Source organism: Gekko japonicus, unplaced genomic scaffold (assembly GCF_001447785.1).
Source record: "Gekko japonicus isolate JY-2015 unplaced genomic scaffold, Gekko_japonicus_V1.1 scaffold893, whole genome shotgun sequence".
NCBI classification, from domain to species: domain Eukaryota; kingdom Metazoa; phylum Chordata; class Lepidosauria; order Squamata; family Gekkonidae; genus Gekko; species Gekko japonicus.
Genome location: NW_015170302.1, coordinates 347,532 through 364,360, shown reverse-complemented (window position 1 = coordinate 364,360; position 16,829 = coordinate 347,532). Strand labels below are relative to the sequence as shown.

The 16,829-nt window shown below is 50.2% G+C and overlaps 1 protein-coding gene and 1 non-coding gene across 3 annotated transcripts in view; one reads left to right on the top strand and one right to left on the bottom strand.

Moving 5' to 3' along the window:
• Nucleotides 1-16,829, top strand: part of NADK (NAD kinase) — a 63,343-nt gene that overhangs the window by 30,742 nt on the left and 15,772 nt on the right. The window contains exons 1-4 of one of the 2 annotated variants that reach the window (XM_015417959.1): nucleotides 3,833-4,263; nucleotides 8,882-9,011; nucleotides 13,605-13,713; nucleotides 16,683-16,768. In XM_015417959.1, the coding sequence (XP_015273445.1) occupies nucleotides 4,205-4,263; nucleotides 8,882-9,011; nucleotides 13,605-13,713; nucleotides 16,683-16,768 (384 nt within the window). In that variant the 5' untranslated portion in view covers nucleotides 3,833-4,204. Of the gene's footprint in view, nucleotides 1-3,832; nucleotides 4,264-8,881; nucleotides 9,012-13,604; nucleotides 13,714-16,682; nucleotides 16,769-16,829 lie in introns of those variants that run through there. The other variant, XM_015417957.1, reaches the window with a different exon arrangement.
• Nucleotides 12,524-12,595, bottom strand: TRNAV-UAC. Its single transcript has one exon. It is a non-coding gene; the product is annotated as a tRNA-Val (tRNA).

Here is a 16,829-nt window from a genome sequence, read left to right as displayed (position 1 = left end):
AGTCTCAAAGCAGCTTACAATCGCCTTTCCCTTCCTCTCCCCACCACAGGCACCTTGTGAGGTAGGTGGGGCCGAGAGAGTTCTGAGAGGACTGTGACTGGCCCAAAGTCACCTAGCAGGTTTCATGTGGAGGAGGAGCGGGGAATCAAACCCGGCTCTCAAGATGAGCACAGTCACAGCAGATGGCAGACTTCTTCGGACCTGATCAGATCAGTTGCTTGCAGATTGTCAGCTGCCGTAGTTGCCATATTAAACCAATAAACATTATGCTCTATGAACCAGAAAGTTAATCTGAAAACCATCCAGTCGTTCCCACAGCCAACCTGAGATTTGAAGCGGTGACGCTCCTGAATGTAGTCAGGGGAAGGGACATGACTCAGAGGTACAGCATCTGTTTGGCATGCAGAAAGTCCCAGGTTCAATCCCCAGCATCCCCCAGTTAAAGGACCTGGCAGTGGGTGATGTGAAATACTTCTGCCTGAGAACCTGGAGAGTTGCTGCCCGCCTGAGTAGAACAATACTGACTGTGGAGAACCAAGAGTCTGATTCAGTCTGAGGCAACTTTATGTGTTCAATGTAGTTGATAAGAAAGGAAATTTAACTTCCAGCAGGACTTTCAGATATCCTTGGTGCTCCTCAAAAGCTCGACAGCACCTAAAAATTGAAATAGTTTCTCAGTTACATGCTTGACATTGGTTATTGTGTTATTGTGGCTTGAGGGGCCTGGGCGGATAGCTTGAGAGGGGCTCAGGGATGAGGTTTCTCCTGGGCTCAAGGAGCTCTGGGGAACACCTAGAGAATATGGGCCTTGCAAGAGGCTAAGGAGTTGGAGAAACAGTACACCAGAAGCTGCAGAATCTCAGCAGAAGGCGTACCTTTTTTCCTGCTTTCGTCCTTTCCCTCGCTCGACTTGGTGATTGGTTGCAAACAGGCGTAGCGTCTTCAGGAACTTCATGACTGGCAAGGAAGACCAGTCTTCTGAGAGATGTACACCAAGAACAGCGCTGTGAAAAGTGTTCTGAACTCTCAAGCTGCACGTATGACTGGTAGCGTACGAGTGAACCAGATGCTGATATGCTACAGCCACAGTCCGTCCGTCATCCCCCCCCCCCCCCCGCCAACTAGTTGCTACCAACCTCCTTCCTCTGTTATGGAATGAAGTGCCTGCTTCCTTTCCTTGCAGCAGTGAGAGGAAGAAGCAGTGTCAGCAAGGAGGCGGGTGAGCAAGCCAGGCTACTGTTACCGCCTCTAGCTTGTCCTTCAGCTGGGAAATAAAGCCTCTTGCTTCAGAGTACCTGAAATGGAGGCAAATAGACTTTTTCATTTGCAGCGAGGGGTGAGTGTGTGGCTGCAATAGAGGCCCTTTCCGCATTTGCCTTCCACTCTGGATTTTCTCAGTGTTTGAGTCGAGGCGATTTAAGTCAACGGCTAAACGGCATCCAAAAACCAGGGGCAACAGGGAGGTAAAACACTGCACTGAGGTTCTCTGCACCCAATGCGTGTGTCTCATCCAGGTTGGGGCAGTGAAGTTCTAATGATCTGCTAAAGCAGGGGTGCCGAACTCATTTGTTACGAGCACCGGATCTGACATAGATGTCACTCTGTCGGGCTGGACCATGTGTGCCATAAAACGTAATGCCAGGTACCAGAGATATAAACTGTATAAAGGACAGCAGCTGGTAGGCTCTGAGCTGTTGTATCCTCAGTGCAAGGCCACATGGGCTGGGAGGGGGGGTCCAGAGGAAAGCCCACATGGGAGGGCTGGAGAGGCGGCAGTGCAGCACTAGGCAGACACTCCCACAATGCCTGACTGGTGCAGATAAGGTTGTTTCGCCATTCTGAAGCCACAATCGGAGTGGCTCCCCCCAGCACTCCCTCCCTTGTACCAGTTGCTCGCGGGCTGCATAAGAGCCCTGGACGGGCCAGTTCCGGCCCCCGGGCCTTATCTTTGACACCCCTGTGCTAAAGCCTGGTGAAACCTCAGGGCACTAACAGGGAAGACCCTTCAGTGGCATTTGGTCTATTGCAGAAATCACACCCAGATCCTGGTTTAAGTGACCGGGCTGGGGGGGCCGGCGGCTGATGTTTGGGGTCTGACTTGGTCCCAGATCCGCCAAACTGACCTTTAATTTCGGTTTGGCGCAAAGGCAGAGGGGATGATTGTATGGGTGGGCGAAGGGATTTGATCAGTGCCAACTGACATTGTAGCCTGCTGAGACAGTTTTGTTACTGTTTGATTAACGAAGCACTTATTGAGCAAAGCGAGCTGTGTTTGCAAGTTTTCTTTGGAAGTGGATTCTGGCGCTACCACCCCCTTCTCTTTTTGGGTGTGGTTCAACTCTTTCAAACATAAAAGGTGTGGGACATAGGGAAGCAACTCGGCTACTGCACCCTTTCCAAGCCTCCTCCTGGCAGCCCTTTGAGACGTGGCGAAGGCAGTGCATCTCAAAACTTCTGGAAGTCAGGTCACCTCCTTTCCCAAACTGTGTTTACCTTCTGCTCCTCCCCCCTGTGCGCACTCCAGTAGACATGTGCCAGCCCTCCGTTCGGTGGCTGACCACGCGGACATCACAGCGTGCAGCAACATGTTTGCCTCTGTGTGCGAAGATCTGTGGGTTACAGTGAAGGGATGTTGATTGGTTGTTTTTTTTAAGCGGGGCGTGCACACACACCCCTTTTCTCCTCTGTTTCATCACACACACACACACACACACACACTCGTGCCCGCCTCCAGTCCTGGCAATTCGAGTCTGAGAGAAATTCAGAATGAAGCTCTCTTCTCCTGGCAACGATTGCAAGTAGCTGGGTGAATCAAGTTGCACTGTCCGGACACCTGAGCTCTGTGCAGGTTACTAGGCCCTGTCAACATGCTACAAGGAAACGGCAGGAACTGAGCCGCCTCCCGTTTCCTTTAAGACCTGCTTTGCCATGAGCCTACTTCCGTTATCCCGCAAACACTTCCTACCCTACAAAAGAAGAGCACTCCTGGATGGGACCAAACATCCATCTTTTCCGCACCTTGCTTCCCTCAACACCCGGCCAAGATGCCTCGGGGAAAGCCTGCGAGCTGAGCAGGAAGGCAGCTTCCTTGTAACCCTCCGATCCATCCTGCTTCCTGTCCATCTGGCATCCAGAGCAGTGTTCCCTCTAAGCTGAGTTAGTGTGAGCTAGCTCTCAGTTTCTTAGCCTCCGGCTCGCCCATTTTTGTCTTCGCTCAGTAAAGATGGCTCCAGAGCAAACTAACGTATGCAGCAGCCAAATTGCTGGCTCACCACTTTCATGCCGGTAGCTCACAAAGTAGAATTTTTGCTCACAAGACTCCACAGTTTAGAGGGAGCATTGGTCCAGAGGTCTTCTGCCTTTGAACATGGAGGTTCCGCCGTGGACAGATCACCACACAGCTTGGAAGCCGAGGGGTTAAGGGATGATTGTTCAACTTTGGACTTACCTCCTGCGGGTTTCATCACCACCAGCCTCCTCCAGCTGAGCAGCTGCCGCCGTCGCTCCTCCCCTTTGGGTTGAGCCGGGGTTGTACAATATAATGACAGCATGCTGAGATTAGTCCGGCCTGCGAGGCGTCTGAGGAGACACTTGTGGCTTGCTAATTGCCCGGATAGACAGCCAACCAGCAACCCAGCATCCAGAGCGGCCGAAAGGACGACGGGGGAAGCCGTTCTGTCAGGAGAGGCAAAGGAGGCTGAGCGTTTGAACTTCGCCGGAGATCTGCCCCTTCTGTAAAGACTGGTGGAATGCCTGTCGCTTTAAGAGCATTTTTTGTTTAATTAATAAGAAAAAAAGCTCAAGGAAGTCCAAGGTTAATCTCGGAACAGCAAGCGTAGAAGCCTGGTGTTGATTTGAAAGCTTTGGTAAGCTGCTGTTATGCAAAACTGAACAAAAGGAATATTTAGCGGATATGCTGTGCACACGCTTTTCCCTAGGAGTTTCTGGATCGTTTCGTTAAAAACTTTTGACCTCTCTCTATTTGTTTTTGTTTTTTTACACGAGTGGATTTTTCCAGCGCCATGGCACAGGCTCCCCCCCACCCCCCTTCTTAATCAAGGCTGTCTGAAACAGTGACTATCTAATTCGGGGCCACAATGTTTTGTCGAAGGTAGCGGTTGGCCTGAAACGTGGTTTTCCCCCCTCCCCAAGGCCTTTTCCTGCCATTCACTGTTTGTTGGTCTGGCTTGCGAAGAAGAGAGCCATGAAGATTTTCCAGCACATTAGGAGCGATCACTCGTTCGGTAGCACAACCTGGAAGTGGTGAGTAATGTGAAAGAAGAAAGTATTCGCTCACGAGGAAACTTTTTAAAAGAAAGCCTAAGATGTGCTTTTGGTTTCTTAAAGAAACATAGCTGTTGCTGCGTGTCCCCTAGTGCTTAAATTTGACAAGCTCGGGCCGCTCAGTCTTCATTTCTAATTGCAGGTGTGAGGAAATGGGTATTTCTCTTTCTAAACCTGCTTCATGGCAACACTGCAACTGCCGTGCTGGGCATGTTAAGACCCTGAAGTTGGAATCTGGTTTCATTCCCCCCCCCCCACTCCCCGCTTACAAAATTAATCTCCAAAGGAATGTCTTTCTCCCTCTTTCCACATCTGAGTTTTGGAACTAGTGTTAGCTTTGTTTTTCAAAGTGTTGGCATTTTTTGGCAGAAGCCGGAGCCTTATCAGTGTACGTTCACCTGTTGTCTGCTCTAAGGACAGAGCTGTTTAGCATTCTGTATCCAGCAGGATAAAAATTAACATGTATGTAGAGGATGGGAAGAAAAGAAGGATTCATTTGTAGGCAAGTGTTAAAAAGAGAAAAATCAAGCCATCTATCTCTGTGCTGTGTTCTTGTTTCAGGAAAGGACACAAAGTTTTGGGGTTTTTTATGTGTAAAATTTTTGCATCCTGCAGTCTTCCAGTGGTGCTCACTACACCCTGCATAAAAATGGCAAAATGTCTGTCCACTGGGGTGGTGGTAACATTGACCTACCTTACATGGCTGTCCTTATGATGAAAGCGATATGCCCAAGTTCCACCTTGTAAGATTCAAATTGGAAGGCATCAAGAGAGTGGTTCACACCTCCGGACTCAACCCGTTCAGCAGAACTGCATTTCTGTGGTGGCTCATCATCCCTTGATCTCTTTCCAGAGTCAGGATCTGAACCTTGGAAGTGTCACAAAGAAAGATGAGATCCAAGAACCCCCCTCAGCAGGCGCATGATGCACTTCCTTAACCACTGGTTTCAAGGAGTCACCATATATTAATGCTTAATGAGCGGGACACACTTGTGGAGCAAAGGCTGGTGTTTCCAGACAGACCAGAAAACTATTTTCAAAAACTAAACCCTGGGAAAGGGTGTCTTGCAAAGTTTCTGACGTTCCGGTCGCTACCCATAGCAGGCAAGAGCATCCGCCGCCCCCCCCCCCCCCCCCCCCCCCACCTTCGCTACGTCCTCTCCTACTTTCCCGGGACTGAGGATGACGGTGGGATCGGCCAGAGCTCTAGTTGTTGGATGGTGTGGTGCTTAAGTTGTACCCTTTCCCAGTTCCTTTGGGCAGGCCCCATTGCATGAGCTAATTCCGTTCAGCAAAACAGAATCAAAAGTTGTGCAATCTTGGGGGGAAAATCCAAAAGAATGGCCAGAGACACTTGGAAAGGAATCTTGTCCTTAAACGTTCTTGTGAATTGAGTGTGGTTCGCAGGATTTAGGAGTAGAGGCCCAAAAAGGCATCTAAGCAGCTGCTTACTTCGAGCCACAATATCTTTGGTGCTGCCGAGGAACCACCTGCAAAAAGTCTGAGAGCTTGCAGGCCCTTCCGTTGTTGTTTTTCTTAAAAAATATTTTATTATTTTCAAAATAAAAAACAACAAACGTCCAAACGACAACGTGATGTTTTAACAAAGTGAACACAGGCCCTTCCGTTATGAAGGGTCTTGTGGCGAGGCCTCTGGAATTCTACAACTCAGCTGCAGGAGATGGCAAATGCAACAAAATAAGCCAAAATCTGTAATATGGGCATATAATGGTCCTGATCTCTCGGAAAGGGTTTCAGCAAGGTGGTAAATAGGTATGTAGCTGAGCCCCTGACCTGGGTGGCCCGGCAAGTCAGACCTTGGAAGCTGAGCGGGGTCAGTCCTAGTCAGTATTTGGATGGGAAAGCCAGTTTGGTGTAGTGGTTAAGTGTGCGGCCTCTAATCTGGGGGAACCGGGACGCAAGTTCAAGTCCCTGCACTGCCATGAAGCCTTGAGCCAGTCACACGTCCTTAGGCTAACTTGCCTCATAAGGAAGTTGTGAGGGTAAAATAGTGACGAGCCATGTCTACCTCCCCGAACTCCTTGATGGGAGACTGGAATTTAAAAAGCACTAGATAGAATTAGACGTGACAACAGCAGAACCCAAGTGGGTCGAGGGGGGGGGGGGGGGGCTTAAAACAATTGGGACTCTGGTCTATACTGCTATGTATAGTTTATTCTAAGTCGGATCCTACCGTGTAAACTCTGTACAGCTTCGTGTGCCACGGTCATACTTATGCAGTTCTTCTGTTCTTTTTGGTGGTTCCAGACTTCTAAAATACTAATGCATTGGTTATTGACTGTCCCATTTTGTTGATTGGTAGAAGAAGAAGAAGAAGAAGAGATTGGATTTATACCCCGCCCTCCACTTGGAGTCGCAGAGCGGCTTACAAACTCCTCTCCCTTCCCCTCCCCACAACAGACACCCTGTGAGGTGGGTGGGGCTGAGAGATCTCTGACACAAACTGCTCTTTTTCAAGGACAGCTGTGCCAGAGCTTGTGACTGACCCAAGGTCACATCAGCAGGTGCAAGTGGAGGAGTGGGGAATCAAACCCGGTGCTCACTCACTGGGGCTGCAGTGGCTCAGAGGTTAAGATGCTGAGCTGCAGACCGGAAGATCGGTAGCTCAGCAGTTCAAGACCCGAGTGCTGCGTGACAGTATGAACTCCTGTCTCTGGCCCCAGCTCCTGCCAACCTAGCAGGTTTGAAAACAAGAAATTGCAAGTAAATAAATAGGTGGGAAGGTAATGGCGTTCCATGCGCCTTGGCGTTTAGTCATGCTGGCCACATGACCACGGAAAAGTCTTCAGACAGCGCTGGCTCTTTGGCTTGGAAACGGAGACGAGCACTGCCCCCTAAGAGTCGGATTCAACTGGCTTTCGAGCAAGGAAACCTTTTTACCGACTCGCTATGTGAATTCACCTTGAGTCCCTGTGGGAATGGCGGACTATAAAAAAATGTAATTAAAGTAAAAGGACGTGGGAGGTGGAGGGGGGGATCTGAAACCTCCCCCCCCATTTTAAGGCCTTTTCCTCCTTTTGGCAGTTGCTTTGGCAAGGGAACAGGAGGGAGAAGGTTCTGATTTTTCATCCCTGCTGGTATGTCCTGCACTGCAAATCTCCCCCCCCCCCCAGTAATTTCTGCCAGCACCCCATCTACTTTGGTCCTTGGAGTTTCTCAGAAATTACCATGACGAGATCGAAAAAAAATGTCAGGTTTCCCCAGCCAAAGGATTTCCTGCTATTACCGATTTTTCCACCCTTGCAACACACGGTCAAAAGCATATTTGAGGCACAACCGAGACCTCGACAGCGTGCTGTTGGCCTTTGAGAGCACAGCTTAGACTCCTGTGCAGCACGCCGGTGTCGCTCATGCATGTGGGTGAGTGCGGCTGAGGATGCAAGCTGCCAAAAGGGTTCTAAGCAAACAAGCTTCCATCCCAGCCTTAATGTGAGTAATCTAATACATTTAGCTTGGTGCTTTCTGAACAGCTGGGTCGCCAATCTTACCAGAAGAGGAAATACAAAAGCAAGGCCTGGGAACTTCCCGCACTGCAACAAGGAAAAAAAATATAGACTTTATTGCACCATATTTGAAAGTTTCTGTGTACATTAAATCATATTTCTCAGTGCAGGTAACTTGCTTCCTGGGGTTACGTTTCTGGCTTTTGAGCAGTGTCAGGGAGTCGAATGTCAGCTGGAAGACACTGCTTCGGGTGGACAGTCACCTGTCTGAGTTTCTTCTTCACAAAGCAAACTCCTCGCGTGTAGAAAACCAGCATGCCGTGGAAAAAGAGGATAGATGGACTGTTTGTCCCGCGCAGGCGAATTCTCTGTGTGCAGGGAAGGGTACTTTTCAAAAAAGACATGAAATGAGCCACATGGGATGATAGTAGCCATACTTAGAATTTATGCAGTGCTTCCAGTTGTCAAAGCACCTCCCAATACACAGTTATAGCAACCTGGTATGATTAAAGGGTACGGGGAAGCTGAAGCGGTGCAAGGGTCCCTTGGCTAGGGCCCCCTAGCCAGTTTGGTGTGGTGATTAAGTGCGCGGACTCTAATCTGGGAGAACCGGTTTTGATTCCCCACTCCTCCATCTGCACTTGCTGGATGACCTTGGGCAAGCTGCAGTTCTGGCACAGCTGTTCTTGAAAAAGAGCCGTTTCTGTCAGAGCTCTCTCAGCTCCCACCTACCTCACAGGCTGTCTGTCGTGGGGAGGGGAAGGGAAAGGAATTTGTAAGCCTTTGGGTAGTGAAGGGCGGGGTATAAATCCAATCTCTTCTTCTTCTTCTACCTACTGAGTTCTCGGCAGAGGGGAAGATAGGAACTGCAGACCCTTCTCAGATCCCAGCTTTTTCTCTTAACTTTCTGTGCAACCACAGCTCCTGCCTGCATCCCGAAATGACGCCGTTCAGGAGACGTTTGATTAATTCTGCTGAATGCTTACACTGCTTACGCTGACCCATCCCCCCCCCCATGTGTCTGTGCAGAAACAAAGAAAAGGAGAAGCAAAACAACATACAGGCGCGTCCCCCCACCCGCTCCTCGTTTCTCTCAATGTCTCAGGTCATTCTTTTCTGATTGGTATTTACAGGCACATACAAGACCCAGCAAGCCAGCGGTTGACATGGAACAAACCTCCCAAGAGTGTCCTTGTTATCAAAAAAATCCGCGACGCCAGCCTCCTGCAGCCCTTCAAAGATCTCTGCACGTACCTCTCAGAGGTGGGTTGAGCTCCTTTGCTGTGAAGCTAAAACCCCAGGCAGGGAGCTGTTCCTGTTGGACGGCTTCAAGAGGGAATTAGATCAGCATATGGAGCAGAGGTCCATCAGTGGCCATTAGCCACAAGGTATAGATAGGAACTCTCGGTCTGGGGCCAGTGATTCTCTGTATTCTTGGTGCTTCGGGGGGGGGAGGGCAACAGTGGGAGGGCTCCTAGTGTCCTGGCTCCACTGCTGGACCTCCTGATGGCCCCTGGTATTTTTGGCCACGGAGTGTTGGACTGGATGGGCCATTGGCCTGATCCAACATTGGATTCCCTTATGTTCATAATTCTCAGTCTGGGGCAAGGGATGCTCTTTATTCTTGGTGCTTTGGGGGGGGGGGCAACAGTAGGAGGGCTTCCAGTGTCCTGGCCCCACTGCTGGACCTCCTGATGGCACGTGGTATTTTTGGACACTGTGTTGGCAGAGTGTTGGACTGGATGGGCCATTGGCCTGATCCAACATTGGCTTCTCTTATGTCAGTCCCCTACCCTCTGGTCTTACTAAACCATGGGGAAGACAGAATCTTTAAGCCTTGACAGCACCATCGGGACCTCTAATGCAGATGCCTGGTGACCAAACATCTGAACCTCCACTCTTATCAACATCCTTGGCCTCTAACAATAGACTTCTTCAAAGAGCAAGTGGATGTGTATTTGATGGTAGCGGCTTCTCTTATGTACTTATGTTCAGAGGATAGGAGTCACAATAAGGGGTTTAAATCAAGGGCGGGAAGGTACCGGCTGGATATTGGGGGAAACTTTTTGACAGCAAGAGTTGCGCAACAGTGGAGTCAGCTGCCCAGGGAGGTGGTGAGCTCCCCCTCACTAGCAGTCTTCAAGCAGCGGCTGGACAAACACTTGTCAGCAGGGCTATTTTTGGGCAGGAACGCAGAGAAACGGAGTTCCAGCTGGCTTCAGAGTTGGCCACGCCCACTACAGCCAAACCCTCTGCGTGCGTGGCTAGAGGGAAGGCCTGGAGAGCGATCCTCCAAGGCGGGCGGGCCAGGGCCCCCCTGGAAGGATCGGGGAGGCATTTAAATGCCTCCCCGTGCCTTCCCCAGCCTGTCCGAGGGCCGGCTTGCCCAGACAAGCCAAGGGAAGGTATGGAGTGTGGCCTAATATGCGAATGAGCTGTGCTGTCAGGGGTGTGACCTAATATGCTAATGAGTTTCTGCTGTTGGGTGTGGCCTATTATGCTAATGAGTTCCTGCTGGGCTTTTTCTACAAAAAAAGCCCTGCTTGTCAGGGATGCTCCAGGCTGATCCTGCCTTGAGCAGGGGGTTGGGCTAGGTGGCCCGTCTGGCCCCTTCTGACTTCTTTGATTCTGTGATTCTATTCTACGCATCCCGAGAATCTTCGCTTTCATTTGAAATAATAACAGTGATCAGGCTTCTGGCCCTTATGAATGTGAAACTGTCCCTGAATCTTGAAAACTCTGTCCTGTTTTTAATCCCATTCTTCTTTGGTGGAGATCGGGGCAGCGTACATAGAATCACAGGAGTCGGAAGGGGCCATACAGGCCATCTAGTCGAGCCCCCTGCTCAGTGCAGGAAAAGCCTAAAGCATCCCTGACAAAACAGTTCATCCAGCCGCTGCTTGAAGACTGCCAGGGAGGGGGAGCTCACCACCACCCTGGGCAGTCGATTCCACTGCTGAACTACTTTTAACCTAAAACATTTTTTCCCTAATATCCCGCTGGTACTTTTCCGCCCGTAATTTAGACCCATTATTGCGAGTTCTATCCTTTGCTGCCAACCAGGAACAGTTTATTTATTTATTTATTAGATTTTTATCCCGCCCTCCCGCCGAAGCGGCTCAGGGCAGCTTACAACAATTAAAAACCAGTAAAAATGTATACAGTACATCTAAAAACAATCAATAACAACCAATATAAATTATTAACAGTAAAATTACAATTAGAGCAGTACAGTTTACACATGGCGGCCATCCATATAAAGTGCTAGAATGATTGATCTGGGCTATTAAACGCTTGACGGAACAGCTCAGTCTTTACCGCTCTGCGGAATTGGTGGAGATCCCGCAGAGCGCGGATTTCGGTTGGGAGCTGATTCCACCATACTGGTGCAGCTAGGGAAAACGCCCTGGTTCTTGTCACTGTTAACTTAGCGTCCCTAGGGCCAGGGGGGACTAAACGATTCTGCAACTCAGATCTCAGTGTTCTTGGGGGAACATACGGGAAAAGGAGGTCCCGCAGGTTTCCTGCCCTCCGCTAGCTGACAGCCTTCCAGAGACTCATAGAGAGCAACGATGTCCCCCCTTCAACCTCCTCTTCTCCAGACTTGAACGTGCGCAAGGCCTTCAGCCTTTCCTCGCAGGGCTTCTTGGTCTCCAGGGCCCCCGGTCATCTTCGTCACCCTCCTCTGTACCCGCTCCGTTCTGTCCACGTCCTTTTGAACACGATTCTCTTTACCTTGTCCTTTCTGAACGTGGCTCTCTCCAACTTGTCACCCTTATTAAAAAAAAAACCTGTGAGATAGATAAGGTTGATTTCCCATTTTTTAAAACAAAACGAAAACCAACCTAATTTAGCAGCTCTGGGGCTGCTTGAAAAGAGGGGAAGTGGCACTTGCCTAGAGACGGGGGTGTTCTGCCTCTTTCCTTCCTTGCCTCTTCCATTCCACTAAATCTCCACCCCCTGTAGAAGGAGGTGGAAGACGGGTATGGCATCTCCACCTCTCTCCACAAACACACACGCCCATTTAATTCCAGCTTCAAGGAACTTGGAAAATTTACATCGGAGAAGTGGCAAGGGAAGAAAGGTTTAACACACACACACCCCTCCACATTCACACACTTCATTATTCTTCAAAACAGCCATGTGGGGCTGCTAATTAGTTAAAAAAAAAACCCATAAACACTTCGGGAGATCCCGATCAGAGTTTTCACACGTACTGTCTCCTTCGTTTCTGGTAAAACCCACAGAGTTTATTGCTCCACGAAAAAGCACGTGGGGCTGGTCAGACTGGTTTTGCCTTTGTGGCTGTACCCATGCTGCAGTGCCCCGGGAGAAGCATGTTCTCCAGGATGTTCTCCTTGCGGGATTTGCTTTATTTTTCATCTGTATCTCTTGCCTTTCCTCCCCCTGGCAGCATGCAGAGGCCTCCCAGCCAGTCTGCCCTCCAACCACTGACCGGGCACAGTCCTGCTTCATTTCAGCAAGCTTGCCCTATCAAATCATACCCAGAAGCCCCATATATGTCCCACGGGGAGTTACACTCAATTTTCTGGCACTTCTCTTTTTGTGCCTTTTGGTGATGCCTTGTGAAAGGTCTGCTAGTGAGTACAGGATCTGTCGCCGCTTCCCCCTGAGTCTTTAGAAATTAACACATGAAGCTGCCTTATACTGAATCAGGTCCTTGTCCCGTCAAAGTCAGTATTGTCTACTTTGACTGGCAGCGGCTGTCCAGAATCTGAGGCAGAGGATCTTTCCCATCCTCTGATCGTTTTAACTGGAGATGCCGGGGATTGAACCTGGGACCTACTGCATGTAAAGCAGATGCTCTTCCACTGAGCCACAGCCCCTCCCCAAAGAGTAAGGATACACATGAATACATATGAAGCTGCCTTATACTGAATCAGACGTTTGGGCTATCAATGTCAGTATTGTCTACTCAGACTGGCAGCAGCTCTCCAGGGTCTCAGGCAGAAGTCTTTTACATCACCTGTTGCCTGGTCCTTTTAACTGGGGATGCCGGGGATTGAACCTGGGACTTTCAGCCAGCCAAGCAAATGCTCTACCACTGAGCCACGGTCCCTCCCAGTTAAATCTGTTTTTAAATCAGCGCGGCAGCATACATTAATACATCATGCAGTGGACCTTGGCCATTCTGTAGGGGAGGCAGGCAGGTGGATTGAGACTAGGGGTGATGCTAGCCAGGGATGGCTGCAGATAATTTGCAGGCACTTAAGCACAGAGGCAAAAAGGAGCTGCGGTGGCTCAAGTGGTTAAGACGCTGAACTGCAGGCTGTGGAAGGTCAGTAGTTCAGCAGTTCGAGACCCGGGTGCCGCATGATGGAGTGAGCTCCCATTTCTAGTTCCAGCTCCTGCCAACCTAGCAGTTCGAAAGCAAGAAATTGCAAGTCGATAAATAGGTACCACTTCGGTGGGAAGGTCACAGCGTTCCGTGTGCCTTGGTGTTTAGTCATGCCGGCCACATGACCACGGAAACGTCTTCGGACAGCGCTGGCTCTTCGGCTTTAAAACGGAGATGAGCACTGCAACCCTAGAGTCGGATTCAACTGGCTTTCGAGCAAGGGAACCTTTTCCTTTACCTTTTAAGCACAGGGGAATATAGGACAGCTCCCTTTCCCTCCTCCCCTAGTTTTATTGCTTATTTTTCCTTACTAGAGAAATACTGAGCAATATTCATACCATATCTTGATTAAAATTTGGGGTGGGGGCAGACAAAATTGGGGTGTTCTGGGAGGATGCATCACCGTCAGTCAGACATCCCCGTTTTTAAGTGGCTAGGCCGTCTCTCATTCGTTAGATTGTTTTATCCGGTTCGCTCCCTCTGCTTCTCCTGCTTAGGTGAACAACATGATCGTTTACGTAGAGAAGAAGGTGCTAGAGGACCCGGCCATCACAAACGACGACAGTTTTGGACCAGTGAAGAAAAAGTTTTGCACTTTCAGCGAAGGTAGCGGTCACACTGTCGGACGCCAACTGCCTTGAGTCGGGGGGGACCAGCGTTCCCTCTAAGCCGAGTCAGTGTGAGCCGGCTCACAGCTTTTTCGCCTCCAGCTCACACGTTTCTGTCTCCGCTCAGGGAGGATGGGGCTCCAGAGCAAACGAATCGATGCGGGAGCCAAATCGCTCGCTCACAACTTTAACGCCAGTCGCTCACAAAGAAGAATTTTTGCTCACAAGACGCCACAGTTTAGGGGGAGCCTTGTGGGGCAATTTAACCCCCTGCTCTTCCAGCACCCTTTCCCAAACAGAGAGCCACCATCCTTCTCCGCTGTTACCTCTGCTGGGGGTGGGGGGGAAACGTTGGTTGTCTATTTTTCTTCCTCCATTCTGGGGCTACAGGCCACTCATGGGTGGGGAATTGTATCTGGGAAATGGGGTTTCCCTCCCCTCTTCACCCTCCTTAACACTGAAGCCCCAATCCAAAGCTTTACTTTTTTCCCGCCTGCATCCCCACGGCTGCCTCTTTGGACTTCCATCCAGTGTTTCCTCTAAGCTGAGTTAGTGTGAGCCGGCTCACAGCTTTTTAGCCTCCGGCTCACACATTTCTGTCTCCGCTCAGGGAGGATGGGGCTCCCGAGCAAACTAATCTATGCAGTAGCCAAATCGCTCGCTCACAACTTTAATGACAGTCGCTCACAAAGGAGAATTTTTGCTCACAAGAGCCCACAGCTCAGAGGGGGCATTGGTCGGGAGTCCTGCCCCGTGTGTGTTGGAACAGCACCTTCCTCCTTAATTCCTGATAAGTAAGGACTGTCTGCAGTGGCTCAGTGGGGGAGGGGGAAAGGGTTCTGTACATGTCTGGAAGTCTTGGTCACGGCTGGTTGCTTAAGGGACGTGCTCCCTCTCCCGTAATGCTAGAGCTTAGGGGACACACAGGGAAGTTGATGGGGAGTAGATTTGGGACAGGCCAAAAAAAAGGGGGGGCAAATATTTTTCTTCACACAGTACGTAAGTAGCTTATGGGACCCCTTGTCACAAGCTGTAGGTCAGTGATGGCGAACCTTTTAGAGACCGAGTGCCCAAACTGCGACCCAAAACCCACTTATTGATCGCAAAGTGCCAACACGGCCATTTAACCTGAATACTGAGGTTTTACTTTAGAAAAAACAACCCATACATTAACTTAAGATGATCCAAACAGAGTAAGGAAAGCAATCCCAAATGCTTTCATTGACTTAAAATTATTTGGCAGAGAATTCGACACTTTAATGAGGGTCTAGGCTTGGCTGGGGCGATGGCACGCGCGCCCACAGAGAGGGCTCTGAGTGCCACCTCTGGCACCCGTGCCATAGGTTCGCCACCACTGCTGTAGGTATATGCACTAGCTTAGATCCAAACGACCCCCTGCATCTTCCACATGATCGCCATGGGGACTTGCAGTAGGATGTAGTGGCAATTCCCTGTGGAAGCTCAATTTAGAAGTGCCACAGGGACCTGATTCAGATCAGGACTGTGGCACAGGGGGAGGCGAAGCTCCTGCCTTCCCCCGTGCCATTTCCCCAAAACAGCCACTGGGGGGGGGGAGGCAGTATTTGTCCCAAAAGGGCAAGCTGCACTTTTGCCAAACAAGCAGGTAGCACCTTAGAGAGCAACAAGATTTTCAGGGTAGAAACCTTTGAGAGTCAAAGCTCCCTTCGTCAGATATTAAAATGCTCACAGATAGAGCCTTCCAGTGGACAAATAATGCTCCCAGGGTTGTTTAAGTTAGGGAAATGGAACAGGGGGGAGGCAGGCGTCCCTTGTCCCTGCGGTCAGTGCTCCCTCTAAGCTGTGCGGTCTTGTGAGCAAAAATTCTACGTTGTGAGCTGCTGGCATGAAAGTTGTGAGCGAGCGATTTGGCGGCTGCATAAATTAGTGTTCTCTGGAGCCCTCCTTCCTGAGCCTGGGACAAAAAGGTGTCAGCCGGAGGGTAAAAAATGGTGAGCTAGCTCACCCTCACTCAGCTTAGAGGCAGGGCTGGCCCGAGGGTTTTTTTGCACCCTAGGCGGGGCTACCTTCTGGCGCCCCCCGCGCACCCAATTATGGGGTTGCCAACCTCAAGGGCGGAGCCTGGAGAGAAGGAAATCCTACTTCTGTCCCCCTTTAGGTAAGCGAGGAGGAGGTGGCGAGGTTTCCAGGCACCCAAACCAAAACACCCCACATTTCGATTTACAAAAGCTGACCCCGGGCGGAGGGGGAAGGCGAGGCGGCCTTGCGCTCCCCTTTCGCGTGCCCCATGTCATGTGGCTGGGAGCAGCAATAGCACATGGGCTTTTGGCGGGGGGGGGGAGGCACAGTTCGGCACCCCATCCAGGGCCTGGCCCTCTAGGCGAATGCCTAGTTCGCCTAGTGGGTGAGCCGGCCCTGCTTAGAGGGAACACTGCCTGTGGTATGGTCTCAATCCAAGCCAGGCCGCTGCCTTGCTTTTAAATTGAGTTCCCTGCTTTCCTTCTGAAAAGTCCCCATGGCTGTCACGTTGCAGACGTGACATGCAGCTTGGCCCTTAGAGATGGCTTTTTAAAAGGGTTAGATGGAACCCTGGCGGGGAGGTCAATCGATGGCTGTCAGCCAGAAGGATGAAATGGAACCTCCGTGTTCAGAGGCAGAAGTTTTCCAAATATCTGTGCTGGGAGGGAGGTGATAACAAAGGGAGACTTTTGGCCTCTAGTTGCTTCTCCTTGTGTTTCTGGGAGCATCTGGTATTTCCACTGTGGGAAACAGGATACTGGGATGGATGGACCATTGGGATGTTCCAGTTTGGTTCTCCATTTATTCCATAAATGAGAGGGATGCCACTGAGTTGGCTTGGTTGAATGGTAAGGGTTAGGCTAAAAGCTCACCGGTCTCCAAAAAGGTTTTTCCACACCACCGTCATTTACAGTACTGTATTTCCATCGGTGAACGGGACTTAATTTCTTTCAAACTTTCTTATTCTAGATTATGATGATATCTCCAATCAGATAGATTTCATCATTTGCCTGGGAGGTGACGGGACCCTACTGTATGCTTCTTCGCTCTTCCCGGTGAGTTGAGACTAGTCCGGTTGATTTTCTCTCCTGGGCCAATCCCATCTGATAGTTCGTT